Below are 14,720 nucleotides of genomic sequence, written 5' to 3' on the forward strand. Positions count from 1 at the left end.
ATATACAGTATAGAAGCAAAGATGTATACTAGAGCTGGTGTACTATATGATAGCCCTATCAGCTAATATACAGGGGTTGCCAAACTTTTGGGGGATTTCTGTGATAGCAAATTCATTAGGGACCTCCTCAAAATCAGAACACAACTCTGACTTTACAGTGCGATAAAAATAACATACAAGGCGTTTTACTATGACTGGTGCAGCGCATGGCCAGACTAACCAAGTCTGGGGCCCTGGGAACTAACATTTTAAAGGCCCCCCCTCTTAGCTTCAGGGATAATTTCTATTGCTTTTTTCACGGTAATTTCCTGCAATTCTACACCATTTTCCATGGAACAGAAAAAAAAAAATTGCAGTTTAAATGCACATTCCCGCAATTCTACACATTGTCAATTCTACACATTGTAGTTTCAAAGTTTATATTGCAAATCATTTCAGCACCGTTTTGATGCCATCAAGCTGCTTTGAGACAAGCGTTGGGACTCGTCTTGGTAAATCAGAAAAGTCTGATTTTAGTTTCCCCTGAATCTCTGTTTGGATATTGGTTAGGCTACAATTACACCGGGAAAATGTTAGCTCAGTTGAGATGAGTGCTGCCTATGATCATCTTGTCTAGTTGGCTAATTTATTAGAACATTTTGTCATGTTATGTAGCTTAACAAATGGATCATTTTGCTCTTCACTCGCAGTCACTTAGTAACCGAGGCCTACTCCCAACCAAAAGCCTGTGACTTCACGGACTTGTTTCACTGGATCTCTGTCTGTTTTGGATATTTGGCTAATTGGTTTCTGGCTGGGCAAATAAGTGGAGGTGGTAGCTTATCTATTAGTTGCTCATCTATAACTTATCAGAAGCATTTAGCATGTAATAATGTGGCCTAAATCAAGTGTAGACCTATTATTTTTGCTATTATTTTGCTCTATCACATAGGCAATTCCAAAAGCCCGTCGAGGTGGTGAAATATGAACGAGACTCAGATGCATTTGAAAATAGGATGGCGATTATTTTCTATCAGTATTATGATGAAGGTAAGACTCCCTAAGAAAGAGGGGTGAGGGTAGGAAAGAGATGAAATATGGGCTTTGATTTTTTTTTAAAGCACGGGCTCTGTTTCAAAATATAACTGTTTTATATGACAGCTGTCCCAGACGTTCCCATGACACAAGTTGTCTGGGAAAAATATTTGTTGTATTTTATTCGGTTATATTCCATTATATTCTTACTATAAAATATATGTGTTTTGACTGTGATTGGGTGTCTCTGTCAGTTTAATTAACAAAATAACAAACTATTGATTTCATCTGGATGGCGCACAGAAATGTGTAATGGGTTCGCTCTCAAAAAGATGTCGCATGAAGCTTACTTCATTGTTCATACTTCATTTTCAGTGCATCAGGGATAGCGTACACAGACGTTTAGGAAGCCATGGCTGCACAGACTCACAACATAGGCCTAATTAAACATTTTAAAATACATTTGATTAGTCTTAAAATGTTTTTTAGGACCTGCCTAAATGAATGAATAATGGATTTATTTTTGATGGTGTATATTCTCAATAGATGTATTAAAATAGACAACCACCTACATCTGCACACCACTACTAACACTTGTCCCCTGTATGCCGGCATGTGCACGGGAAGTATAAAAGGTGCCTGTTTGTAAGGGGGTCATATAAACATTGCCCCAATTTTTCTGAACGCTAAATACTGTGTGAAAGCAGTATTAGTGACCGCAGACATGGTTGTTCAATTCTTTCCTTTTAAAGGCCTGTGGATTTCACCAAATTACTATCTAGGTCAGAATTAGATACATTATAATAATGGCGCCGGAGTAGATGGCTGCCGTTTTAAGCTTTTTCAACTCGAGACCCAAATGAGAAATGTACTGTCCTCAAACAACCCAAATTAAGAAGAAATTGATGCCCAGGGCCCAATTTGGGTCCCAAACTATAGTTTAAGAAAACCTGATCTAGGCAAATGTTATCATTAAAATGGAACTTCGTGACAAGATTGAATACCGACTACCTCAATAATCTAAACTGGAACAACTATCTCAGTAACGGGTGCAATGAGTCAAACTTCTAACAGATTGGATTCGTTTAGAAAAAGGTATGCTATTTATCTTTGTGTAGCATAAAACGTATCAATCATTCAATGTACATGCAAAAACACAGATATTAAAAGGAACCATTTTGAAAATCGCCCTGCAATAGAGCATGCCGGGAAATATTATATATGTTTCTATGTAGAACCCTTTTCGCCTTCAAAGAACCCTTCTTGCCTTCTAAGAACCCTTCTCGCCTTCTAAGAACCCTTCTCGCCTTCTAAGAACCCTTCTTGCCTTCTAAGAACCCTTCTCGCCTTCTAAGAACCCTTCTCGCCTTCTAAGGAATCATCAAATAATCCTTCTTCCAAAAAACGGTTTTTAGGATTTTCAAGGTTCTCGATTGAACCCTTTGCCTTTAAAATAACCTTTGTTTTCCAAAAGCAGTTGTTCAGATCAAAGGGGTTCTTGGTTCCTCCACAAATAACCCTTTTGGAACCTTCTTTCTCAGAGTGAATAGTCTGTGGATGACTATAGGTAATTGGTGAGCCATCAAACAGGGCAGAGCCTCACCTGTCTTGAGCCCCACCTGTTTAGCTAAAAAAATAAATGGTTTTTGTTGCCTGTTTTGCCTGTTATTTTGGCATAAATATGTGTCACAAACAATGTAAAAAATTTTTGTTTTACAAAAAAGCTGCATACAAATATAGTCTCTTTTTTTTCTTTCTTGAGTAAGGAAGCTCCAAAATGAAGGTGTTTGAGCCTAGCTAAGTGCTTTCTGTGCTGGTGGGGCAGCCAGTAGAAAATACAGAGCGTAGGGTTTGGTAACGTTCTCTAGTTGCACCGTGATTGGCTCTGTGTTCTGTCACTCATGGGGACAGTATGTCTCCGCAAAATCTACGGGGAGAGCTCAGAAATGAAAGCCCCTTGAGTGCTGCCATATAGTTAGTATGTCCAATGACACACTGTTATTTGATTTGATTTATTAGGATCCCCATTGGCTGACGCCAATGGCAACAACCATTTAAAAACATCAACATGTAGTGTGTGTCTGTGTGCATCTATCAGTTACACATACATGTCAGTACATACACACAACAAGTAGGTCACATGGGAGAGGCGTTGTGCCGTGAGATGTTGCTTTATTTGTTTGTTTTTTTAAACGAGGTTTGCTATTCACTTGCTCTATATGAGATGGAATGGCGTATAATACTGTACGTTTCCTTGAATTTAATCTGGACCTGGGGACTGTGAAAATACCCCTGAATTTGATCTGGACCTGGGGACTGTGAAAATACCCCTGAATTTGATCTGGACCTGGGGACTGTGAAAAGACCCCTGGTGGCATGTCTGGTGGAGTCAGTGTGTGTGTCAGTGCTGTGTGTAAGTTGATTATGCAAACAATATGGAAATTCCAACACATTAACGTTTCTTATAAAAACAAGAAGTGACGCAGTCAGTCTTTCCTCAACTCTTAGCGAAGTTAGACGGGAATGCATACTATTAATATTAGCCCTCTGATAATTTTAAAATTTAAATTTATTTCACCTTTATTTAACCAGGTAGGCTAGTTGAGAACAAGTTCTCATTTATAACTGCGACCTGGCCAAGATAAAGCAAAGCAGTACGACACAAACAACAACAGAGTTACACATGGAATAAACAAACATACAGTCAATAACACAATAGAAACAAGTCTACATACAGTGTGTGCAAATCAGGTAGGATAAGGGAGGCAATAAATAGGCCATGATGGCGAAGTAAGTACAATATAGTGATTAAACACTGGAATGGTAGATGTGCAGAAGATGAATGTGCAAGTAGAGATACTGGGGTGCAAAGGAGCAAGATCAATAAATAATTACAGTATGAGGATGAGGTAGTTGAATGGGATATTTACAGATGGGCTATGTACAGGTGCAGTGATCTTTGAGCTGGTCTGACAGCTGGTGCTTAAAGCTAGTCCTCACTAGGTATGAGACATGAGTCTCCAGCTTCAGTGATTTTTGCAGTTCGTTCCAGTCATTGGCAGCAGAGAACTGGAAGGAAAGGCGACCAAAGGAGGAGTTGGCTTTGGGGGTGAACAGTAGCAACTGTACAGCACTCGCCTGCTGGAGCGTGTGCTACGGGTTGGTGCTGCTATGGTGACCAGTGAGCTGAGATAAGATATGCTTTAACTAGCAGAGACTTGTAGATGACCTGGAGCCAGTGTGTTTGGCGACGAGTATCAAGCGAGGGCCAGCCAACGTGAGCATACAGGTCGCAGTGGTGGGTAGTATATGGGGCTTTGGTGACAAAACGGATGGCGCTGTGATAGACTGCATCCAATTTGTTCAGTAGAGTGTTGGAGGCTATTTTGCCGAAGTCGAGGATCGGTAGAATGGTCAGTTTTACGAGGGTATGTTTGGCAGCATGAGTGAAGGGTGCTTTGTTTTGCGAAATAGGAAGCCGATTCTAGATTTAATATTGTATTGGAGATGCTTAATGTGAGTCTGGAAGGAGAGTTCACTGTCTAACAGACACCTAGGTATTTGTAGTTGTCCACATATTCTAAGTCAGAACCGTCCAGAGTAGTGATGCTGGATGGGCGGGCAGGTGCGGGCAGCGATCGGTTAATGAGCATGCATGTAGTTTTACTTGCATTTAAGAGCAGTTGGAGGCCACGGAAGGAGAGTTGCATGGCATTGAAGCTCGTCTGGAGGTTAGTTAACACAGTGTCCAAAGAAGGGCCAGAAGTATACAGAATGGTGTCGTCTGCGTAGAGGTGGATCAGAGAATCACCAGCAGCAAGAGCGACATCATTGATGTACACAGAGAAGAGAGTCGACCTGAGATTTGAACCCTGTGGCACCCCCATAGAGACTGCCAGAGGTCCAGACAACAGGCCCTCCGATTTGCAATGAAGGGCAAGATGTTCTGGGCCAGCTGCATCTTAACTAGGTGCACATATGTACTGTATGTACGAATATACAAGCACACACGCAGATGGATGCACGCAGATGCACACACACACACACACAAACACACCACACAGACAACACATATACTCCACGTCCCTTGTATTTCTACTCTTTCCTGTCACGCAAACACATTTGCGTAAAATGAGACAATTTGTCACTTGTTTGGGTTAATGTAGGCAGGATAAACAATCACAATAACATTTAATGCCACCTGCCAGTTTTGGTGTGCCTGGCATTTGTTACTGCAGTGCTAGACAGCCATTTGTGCAACGCTAACAATGGTAATATGATTCAGGGAGGGATCGAGATAACGTTCCCAGAACACCTAATAACACCCAGATGAGTAACAGGATGTTTAAAAAAAAACATGTGTCCTCCTACAGACTACATTGTTATTAGGTTTGGATTTCTCTGGGTTTAATAAATGGTCATGTTTATGCAAAGTTGAGTCCTACTGGACTTTTACTAGAGCATAGGAGGATAGACTGTTTGTATGCTTGCGCAGCAAGTGTCTGTGTTTCTTAGTTAGCAGATAGGGAATGCCGCTTGACCTGCCAAGGCCTCTATCTGCAAAGGCAGATTTAGGAAGGGGAGGGGTCAAGTGGGCCCAAGGATTTGGTCTCTCTGGGAGAATCTCAATTGCATACTCCCCGTGTCCTCTCCTCGCCTCCTTCTCAAATCCCATTGCATGAGAAAGCCAAAGATCCCTCCCCTCCGACCTTCTCCTCCAATGAGTTTTGAAAAGGAGGCAACGAGAGAGGACGCGAGTAGAATGCAATTGAGATTCTCCCTCTGACCAGCCCTCCTCTCCTCTTCCCTCCCCACACCCATCTGGCCAAATTGACCAATGGGGTCAGAGCTCTGTAGATCCTTCTGGCTGGCCACTGGACTACTAATCCCCTGTCCATCTGAGCATGCTCAGTAGCAGAGACTGACCGGCTGACTGGCTGGGGGAGGGAGGCCCATGAGACTAATAAGGGAGAGTGGATCTACAGATTAAGGCAGCCCTCTGCAGCTCTCTGATCCAGAGTGGTTGGGTTAAATGCGGTAGACACATTTTGTAAGAATTGCATTCATTTGTGCAACTGACTAGGTATCCCATTTCCCTTTCCCTCCAGTGAGCTCCAAAAGTATTTGAACAGTGACACATTTTGTTGTTGTTTTGGCTCTGTAGTTCAGCACTTTGGATTTGAAATATAACATGGATTTGAGTTGACTTTGAGGTAAAAGTGCAGACTGTCAGCTTTAATTTGAGGGTATTTTCATCCATATTGGGTGAACCGTTTAGAAACTACAGCATTTCACATTGCGTTTCAGATTATTTTGTGCCCAATAGAAATTAACAGTGAATAATGTACTGTCATTTTGGTGTCACTTTTATTGTAAATAAAAATAGAATATGTTTCTAAACACTTCTACATGAATGTGAATGCCGCCATGACGTCGGTTATTGTTTAGGTCCAAACAACTCCATTTACCTGCAACTGTATTCATGACACAGCACTGCCTCTTGTGCCTTATTTAAGTATGACACACTTCTCTAACTCTGTAGACAACAAACTCATGTGGATGGAATGGAAGAAGCATCCTACACGCACACACGTGTGTTATGACTGGACTTGGAATTATCGGGGTTTTTATTCTTAGATCCATGAGAAGGGGGTGGACTCCTGGTCAGGCACAGCATGTACTCTACCTGTAGGGAGGTGGGGGAGTGAGTGAGAGCTCGGATCCCCGGGAGGATGATGTTTCGCTGAGCCATCCATAAACACACAGATGCACACCAGACTGGTAACGAGACGACTGTTTCTTTTTGATTTTTTAAAGCTTTAGTTTAGTTAGCTGCTCCTCAATCACAGCTCATCAGTGACTCTATAGGAGCTCTTGACATCGGCCTTAAAATACAGAAAAGTGCTGTGCAATTCAACAACAGCATTTAATGGATTTCCTCAAAGAAAATTCTGACGACATCAGACACGACGTTCCTGGCATTCCCTCTTTCGCCGTCCTCCCCCTCCCTCCTCCCTACACACTAAGTGCTTTTCCCGGAGGAACACCATTGGCCCTCTGGCTCCCAAGATGTCAGGTTTAAATTGAACCGAGGACCGTTGTCGGTCGGGACTAGACCTGGTTCTGAGGACCACTTTATATTCACGGTCTTGACAGGGTGTTTGGTCCTGTCGGATAGGGGCTCCTCAAATCCAGTCAATCAGAAGGAATCCAGCCAACCTGTCCATTCTATAGTAGCACTCTCTCCTATGGTTGGACTACATGGACACATCACATCTGGCATCAATGTCAACCAAGATGATGGATGGTTTGACAAAAGAGAGTGCACTTTAATGATAATCCACACACATGTGTGCATGGGCACAGACACATGACACACACACACAATTATTGTCTATGATAAGTCTATATTTTTCTACTGTACCTATATCTACTCTACCCACTACCACTAACTCTATCTTCTCTAGGTGCCCACCTTCCTGAGTAGTAGTAGCAGAAGCTTCTTGAGTAGCGGTTGTGGTCAGGTCTGGTTCTGCTGTGGTAGTGGGGAACACGGTTGTAGTTTCAGGTTCACGTTCACTTATGGAGGTTGTAGTGGGGGCTGAAGTAGTGGTTGTGGTGGTCGAAGGCAAAGTTTCTGACAGTTCTGTGAGAAAACAGATTCCAAGTTGACGAACAAACAAAACATCCCCCCTCTCAGGGTTGTCTACCCCTGCACTACAACATTGGCTAGTCCTACATATGACTAGTCTAAAAGCATATGTCATATTTTTTTAATCCTTGAATAGCTTTAAGCCAAGTCTAATAATAGTTTGACAAGTCTATCTATCGATCCATAGTCAGTCCTATGGGGTGCCGTTTGTAACATGCTGTATTTTGTGAAAAAGATCAATTCTGTGCAAAAAAACCTCCTGTAGACTAACCAGGAGAGCCCAGTGCTGTCAGGTCTGATGTTGCCACTTTGCTGATCATTTTCATCTAAGCGCTCTGAGCTGAGAGTGTCTCCACAGAGAGTATCCCTAATCAAATTCCATTTTATTCATTCCTCCAGGAGCTCCTCACCCACAATCACACCGCATTACAACACACTTACAAATTCCCCTGCTCCCCCTCTCTGCCTTTCATACTCACTTCCTATCCCTCTCTCTCTCTCTCTCTCACACACACACTCGCACGCGCACGCATACTCACAATCACACCGCATTACAACACACTTACAAATTCCCCTGCTCCCCCTCTCTGCCTTTCATACTCACTTCCTATCCCTCTCTCTCTCTCTCTCTCTCACACACACACGCACGCACGCATGCACTCGCACGCGCACGCATACTCACAATCACACCGCATTACAACACACTTACAAATTCCCCTGCTCCCCCTCTCTACCTTTCATACTCACTTCCTAACACACACACACACACACACACACACACACACACACACACACACACACACACACACACACACACACACACACACACACACACACACACACACACACACACACACACACCGCATTACAGCCCACATTTCCCTGCTCTCTCTCTCTTCCCCCTCTTTATTTCATTCTCTTTTTCTCTCCCATGCCTCTCCACCAGTGACTTCATCCTAACATAAGAGAGAGACAGAACTGTGAAAAGATTCCTGCAGTGGAAGCTAGTGTAGCTGGGATGAAAAATGACATTTTGATGCCATGGTGGCAACCGTACAGGACATCCTATCAATGATATGGAAGACAAGTCCAGCACTGCAACCAACAAAAGAAGAAGAGCTGAAGAACAGAGATTTGGAACGAGAGAGAGAGAGAGAGAGAGAGAGAGAGAGAGAGAGAGAGAGAGAGAGAGAGAGAGAGAGAGAGAGAGAGAGAGAGAGAGAGAGAGAGAGAATGTGGATGCAACATCCTCTTCTTGGCTTGTTATTACTTACTAGAACCACCACCTGTGGGGGCACCAGCGATTGCACCTGAAAAACAGGGCGAGAGAGGGGGAGATGGAAGAAGAAAAAGAAAGTGGATAAGTATCTGTTTATTTATGCAGTCTTCCCGACCTTGTTAATCACACTCTGTAGAATGATCTTGTGTGTGTTGTGCGTTAAAACAAAACTCAAAAAAACTGTATATCAGCTTTCTTTAATCCTGGCCTGACCTTGGTGGGTACCCACAGGTGTGTTCAGGCTTTTGCTCCAGTCCAACATCACCAAAACGCCTGATACAACCAATCAACTACCATTAATAATTTGGCCATAATTAGTTAAATGAGCTGTGGTCATGCTGGGGTGGAACAAAAGCCTGCACAGTCTGTGGGATGAGGACAGAGGAACTCTGATCTGAATGCAGTTTGCTACTAGATCCTCTGCAGTAGAACACCACTCAAATCTGCTCATCCAGGCCCCTGTTCTCTACCCAACTCTGGTTCTCTGATCATGGGATGATAGGCGAGGCATAGGCTCTCGCCACCAGGCAAGTGCCAGGGGAGTTGGGCCGCCCCCAGAGCAGGCTTGATCTGCCAGAGTGCTGACAGAAGAGTCCAGGCTGGGAGGCAGGGAGGGCGCTCCGCAGTGGTGGACGAAGGGAGGCGGAGGAGGGGGGGGGGGGGGGGTTATGGCAGGATGGGATGTGCTGCCTGGCCTAGATTATTATTTTATCATCGCCAGTGCGAGCAACAGTACATTCTCCAACAAGATCCCCACCTCCACACTACACTACACTGCTCTCTGCTCTGAGGTACAGGATCTGGAACCTCTAGTTTGGTTTACGGAACCTATTTGCCAGGATCCAGTACCCCTCGTGGAAATATTTTTTAAATGTTTTCCTTGTAGAATCATAGTCGTGGGATTTGTGCTGCAGCACCTCTGATAAATTGAAATACATTTGTCAAAGTTATAGAATTAGGACTACTGCTCTCTGTTCAAAAATAAATTAAATCATTCAGAACAGTCCACCAGGATTAGGCCTATAATTTCGCCATAGAGGATCAATAGCCCACTTTAAAAAAAAATGCCACGCAGTGAGTTGTGTCTATGCCAATCACAAGGTGTCAGGAAAGCGCGGCAAATCTGTCAGTGAACAGCATGCAGCCAAAACAGGCCTTTTGCAATATTTCTAATAAAAACGCGGGAAAACACAGGTTGGAAAGCAAATGTCTTCAGATGAAAAGAGAAGTCTTTAATCTGTCTGTATGTTGCCAAAATATTTGAGCAACTTCCAAATAGGCCTAGCGAACAGTAGCCTAGGTACAAAGTAAAACAAGAGAGTGCATCGGACATCGCCGGCAAGTGAGCTGGGCATCATTGGTTGAGTCAGTGAAAGCTTTTTTAGAACTATACTTTCCTCCTCATATTGTACAATGTGTCCTCACACCGAGGCCCAGGCTATTAATGGATTCAGGACACGGTTGTTTTTATTGATCTCAGTGTCAAAGTAGCCTGTCATTTTGATCTTTTGTGCTCTCTTAAAGAGGTTCTGCTAAGTGTCCAGTCATGTAACATTATGTAAAATGTAATTATTTATCAAATGGGTTTATAAAAGGCTAAACTTTTCCAGGACTCTATAGGCTAACAATGTTCCAGAACCTCAGAGCCCCCAGGTCAACCTACACTAACAATGTTCCAGAACCTCAGAGCCCGCAGGTAACCCTACTCTAACAATGTTCCAGAACCTCAGAGCCCCCCAGGTAACCCTACTCTAACAATGTTCCAGAACCTCAGATCCCCCCAGGTAACCCTACTCTAACAATGTTCCAGAACCTCAGAGCCCCCAGGTAACCCTACTCTAACAATGTTCCAGAACCTCAGAGCCCCCCAGGTAACCCTACTCTAACAATGTTCCAGAACCTCAGAGCCCCCAGGTAACCCTACTCTAACAATGTTCCAGAACCTCAGAGCCCCCAGGTAACCCTACTCTAACAATGTTCCAGAACCTCAGAGCCCCCAGGTAACCCTACTCTAACAATGTTCCAGAACCTCAGAGCCCCCAGGTAACCCTACTCTAACAATGTTCCAGAACCTCAGAGCCCCCAGGTAACCCTACTCTAACAATGTTCCAGAACCTCAGAGCCCCCAGGTAACCCTACTCTAACAATGTTCCAGAACCTCAGATCCCCCAGGTAACCCTACTCTAACAATGTTCCAGAACCTCAGAGCCCCCAGGTAACCCTACTCTAACAATGTTCCAGAACCTCAGAGCCCCCAGGTAACCCTACTCTAACAATGTTCCAGAACCTCAGAGCCCCCCGGGTAACCCAACTCTAACAATGTTCCAGAACCTCAGAGCCCCCCAGGTAACTCTACTATAACAATGTTCCAGAACCTCAGAGCCCCCCAGGTAACCCTACTCTAACAATGTTCCAGAACATCAGAGCCCCCAGGTAACCCTACTCTAACAATGTTCCAGAACCTCAGAGCCCCCAGGTAACCCTACTCTAACAATGTTCCAGAACATCAGAGCCCCCAGGTAACCCTACTCTAACAATGTTCCAGAACCTCAGAGCCCCCAGGTAACCCAACTCTAACAATGTTCCAGAACCTCAGAGCCCCCCAGGTAACCCTACTCTAACAATGTTCCAGAACCTCAGAGCCCACTGGGTAACTCTACTCTAACAATGTTTCAGAACCTCAGAGCCCCCAGGTAACCCTACTCTAACAATGTTTCAGAACCTCAGAGCCCCCAGGTAACCCTACTCTAACAATGTTCCAGAACCTCAGAGCCCCCCAGGTAACTCTACTCTAACAATGTTCCAGAACCTCAGAGCCCCGCAGGTAACCCTACTCTAACAATGTTCCAGAACCTCAGAGCCCCCCAGGTAACCCTACTCTAACAATGTTCCAGAACCCCCAGGTAACCCTACTCTAACAATGTTCCAGAACCCCCCAGGTAACCCTACTCTTACAATGTTCCAGAACCTCAGAGCCCCCCGGGTAACCCTACTCTAACAATGTTCCAGAACCTCAGAGCCCCCAGGTAACCCTACTCTAACAATGTTCCAGAACCTCAGAGCCCCCAGGTAACTCTACTCTAACAATGTTCCAGAACCTCAGAGCCCCCAGGTAACCCTACTCTAACAATGTTCCAGAACCTCAGAGCCCCCAGGTAACTCTACTCTAACAATGTTCCAGAACCTCAGAGCCCCCCAGGTAACTCTACTCTAACAATGTTCCAGAACCTCAGAGCCCCCCAGGTAACTCTACTCTAACAATGTTCCAGAACCTCAGAGCCCCCCAGGTAACTCTACTCTAACAATGTTTCAGAACCTCAGAGCCCCCCAGGTAACTCTACTCTAACAATGTTCCAGAGCCTCAGAGCCCCCCAGGTAACCCTACTCTAACAATGTTTCAGAACCTCAGAGCCCCCCAGGTAACCCTACTCTAACAATGTTCCAGAGCCTCAGAGCCCCCAGGTAACTCTACTCTAACAATGTTCCAGAACCTCAGAGCCCCCCAGGTAACCCTACTCTAACAATGTTCCAGAACCTCAGAGCCCCCAGGTAACTCTACTCTAACAATGTTCCAGAACCTCAGAGCCCCCAGGTAACCCTACTCTAACAATGTTCCAGAACCTCAGAGCCCCCAGGTAACCCTACTCTAACAATGTTCCAGAGCCTCAGAGCCCCCAGGTAACTCTACTCTAACAATGTTCCAGAACCTCAGAGCCCCCAGGTAACCCTACTCTAACAATGTTCCAGAACCTCAGAGCCCCCAGGTAACCCTACTCTAACAATGTTCCAGAACCTCAGAGCCCCCAAGTAACCCTACTCTAACAATGTTCCAGAACCCCAGAGCCCCCAGGTAACCCTACTCTAACAATGTTCCAGAACCTCAGAGCCCCCAGGTAACCCTACTCTAACAATGTTCCAGAACCTCAGAGCCCCCAGGTAACCCTACTCTAACAATGTTCCAGAACCTCAGAGCCCCCCAGGTAACCCTACTCTAACAATGTTCCAGAACCTCAGAGCCCCCCAGGTAACCCTACTCTAACAATGTTCCAGAACATCAGAGCCCCCAGGTAACCCTACTCTAACAATGTTCCAGAACCTCAGAGCCCCCAGGTAACCCTACTCTAACAATGTTCCAGAACATCAGAGCCCCCAGGTAACCCTACTCTAACAATGTTCCAGAACCTCAGAGCCCCCAGGTAACCCAACTCTAACAATGTTCCAGAACCTCAGAGCCCCCCAGGTAACCCTACTCTAACAATGTTCCAGAACCTCAGAGCCCACTGGGTAACTCTACTCTAACAATGTTTCAGAACCTCAGAGCCCCCAGGTAACCCTACTCTAACAATGTTTCAGAACCTCAGAGCCCCCCAGGTAACCCTACTCTAACAATGTTCCAGAACCTCAGAGCCCCCCAGGTAACTCTACTCTAACAATGTTCCAGAACCTCAGAGCCCCGCAGGTAACCCTACTCTAACAATGTTCCAGAACCTCAGAGCCCCCCAGGTAACCCTACTCTAACAATGTTCCAGAACCCCCAGGTAACCCTACTCTAACAATGTTCCAGAACCCCCCAGGTAACCCTACTCTTACAATGTTCCAGAACCTCAGAGCCCCCCGGGTAACCCTACTCTAACAATGTTCCAGAACCTCAGAGCCCCCAGGTAACCCTACTCTAACAATGTTCCAGAACCTCAGAGCCCCCCAGGTAACTCTACTCTAACAATGTTCCAGAACCTCAGAGCCCCCAGGTAACCCTACTCTAACAATGTTCCAGAACCTCAGAGCCCCCAGGTAACTCTACTCTAACAATGTTCCAGAACCTCAGAGCCCCCAGGTAACTCTACTCTAACAATGTTCCAGAACCTCAGAGCCCCCAGGTAACTCTACTCTAACAATGTTCCAGAACCTCAGAGCCCCCCAGGTAACTCTACTCTAACAATGTTTCAGAACCTCAGAGCCCCCCAGGTAACTCTACTCTAACAATGTTCCAGAGCCTCAGAGCCCCCCAGGTAACCCTACTCTAACAATGTTTCAGAACCTCAGAGCCCCCCAGGTAACCCTACTCTAACAATGTTCCAGAGCCTCAGAGCCCCCAGGTAACTCTACTCTAACAATGTTCCAGAACCTCAGAGCCCCCCAGGTAACCCTACTCTAACAATGTTCCAGAACCTCAGAGCCCCCAGGTAACTCTACTCTAACAATGTTCCAGAACCTCAGAGCCCCCCAGGTAACCCTACTCTAACAATGTTCCAGAACCTCAGAGCCCCCCAGGTAACCCTACTCTAACAATGTTCCAGAGCCTCAGAGCCCCCAGGTAACTCTACTCTAACAATGTTCCAGAACCTCAGAGCCCCCCAGGTAACCCTACTCTAACAATGTTCCAGAACCTCAGAGCCCCCAGTAACCCTACTCTAACAATGTTCCCCTCAGAGCCCCCAAGTAACCCTACTCTAACAATGTTCCAGAACCTCAGAGCCCCCAGGTAACCCTACTCTAACAATGTTCCAGAACCTCAGAGCCCCCAGGTAACCCTACTCTAACAATGTTCCAGAACCTCAGAGCCCCCAGGTAACCCTACTCTAACAATGTTCCAGAACCTCAGAGCCCCCTGGTTACCCTACTCTAACAATGTTCCAGAACCTCAGAGCCCCCCAGGTAACCCTACTCTAACAATGTTCCAGAACCTCAGAGCCCCCCAGGTAACCCTACTCTAACAATGTTCCAGAACCTCAGAGCCCCCCAGGTTACCCTACTCTAACAATGTTCCAGAACCTC

General features: G+C 45.3%; 1 protein-coding gene across 1 annotated transcript in view; it reads right to left on the minus strand.

Annotated features, from left to right (window-relative positions):
• LOC135544715 (netrin-G2-like) overlaps positions 1 to 14,720 on the minus strand; it is a 156,348-nt gene that overhangs the window by 52,510 nt on the left and 89,118 nt on the right. The window contains exon 5 of the mRNA XM_064972556.1: positions 8,941 to 8,976. Within this exon, the coding sequence (XP_064828628.1) occupies positions 8,941 to 8,976 (36 nt within the window). The remainder of the gene's footprint in view (positions 1 to 8,940; positions 8,977 to 14,720) is intronic.

The sequence above is a fragment of the Oncorhynchus masou genome, chromosome 8 (assembly GCF_036934945.1).
Source record: "Oncorhynchus masou masou isolate Uvic2021 chromosome 8, UVic_Omas_1.1, whole genome shotgun sequence".
Lineage (NCBI taxonomy): Eukaryota > Metazoa > Chordata > Actinopteri > Salmoniformes > Salmonidae > Oncorhynchus > Oncorhynchus masou.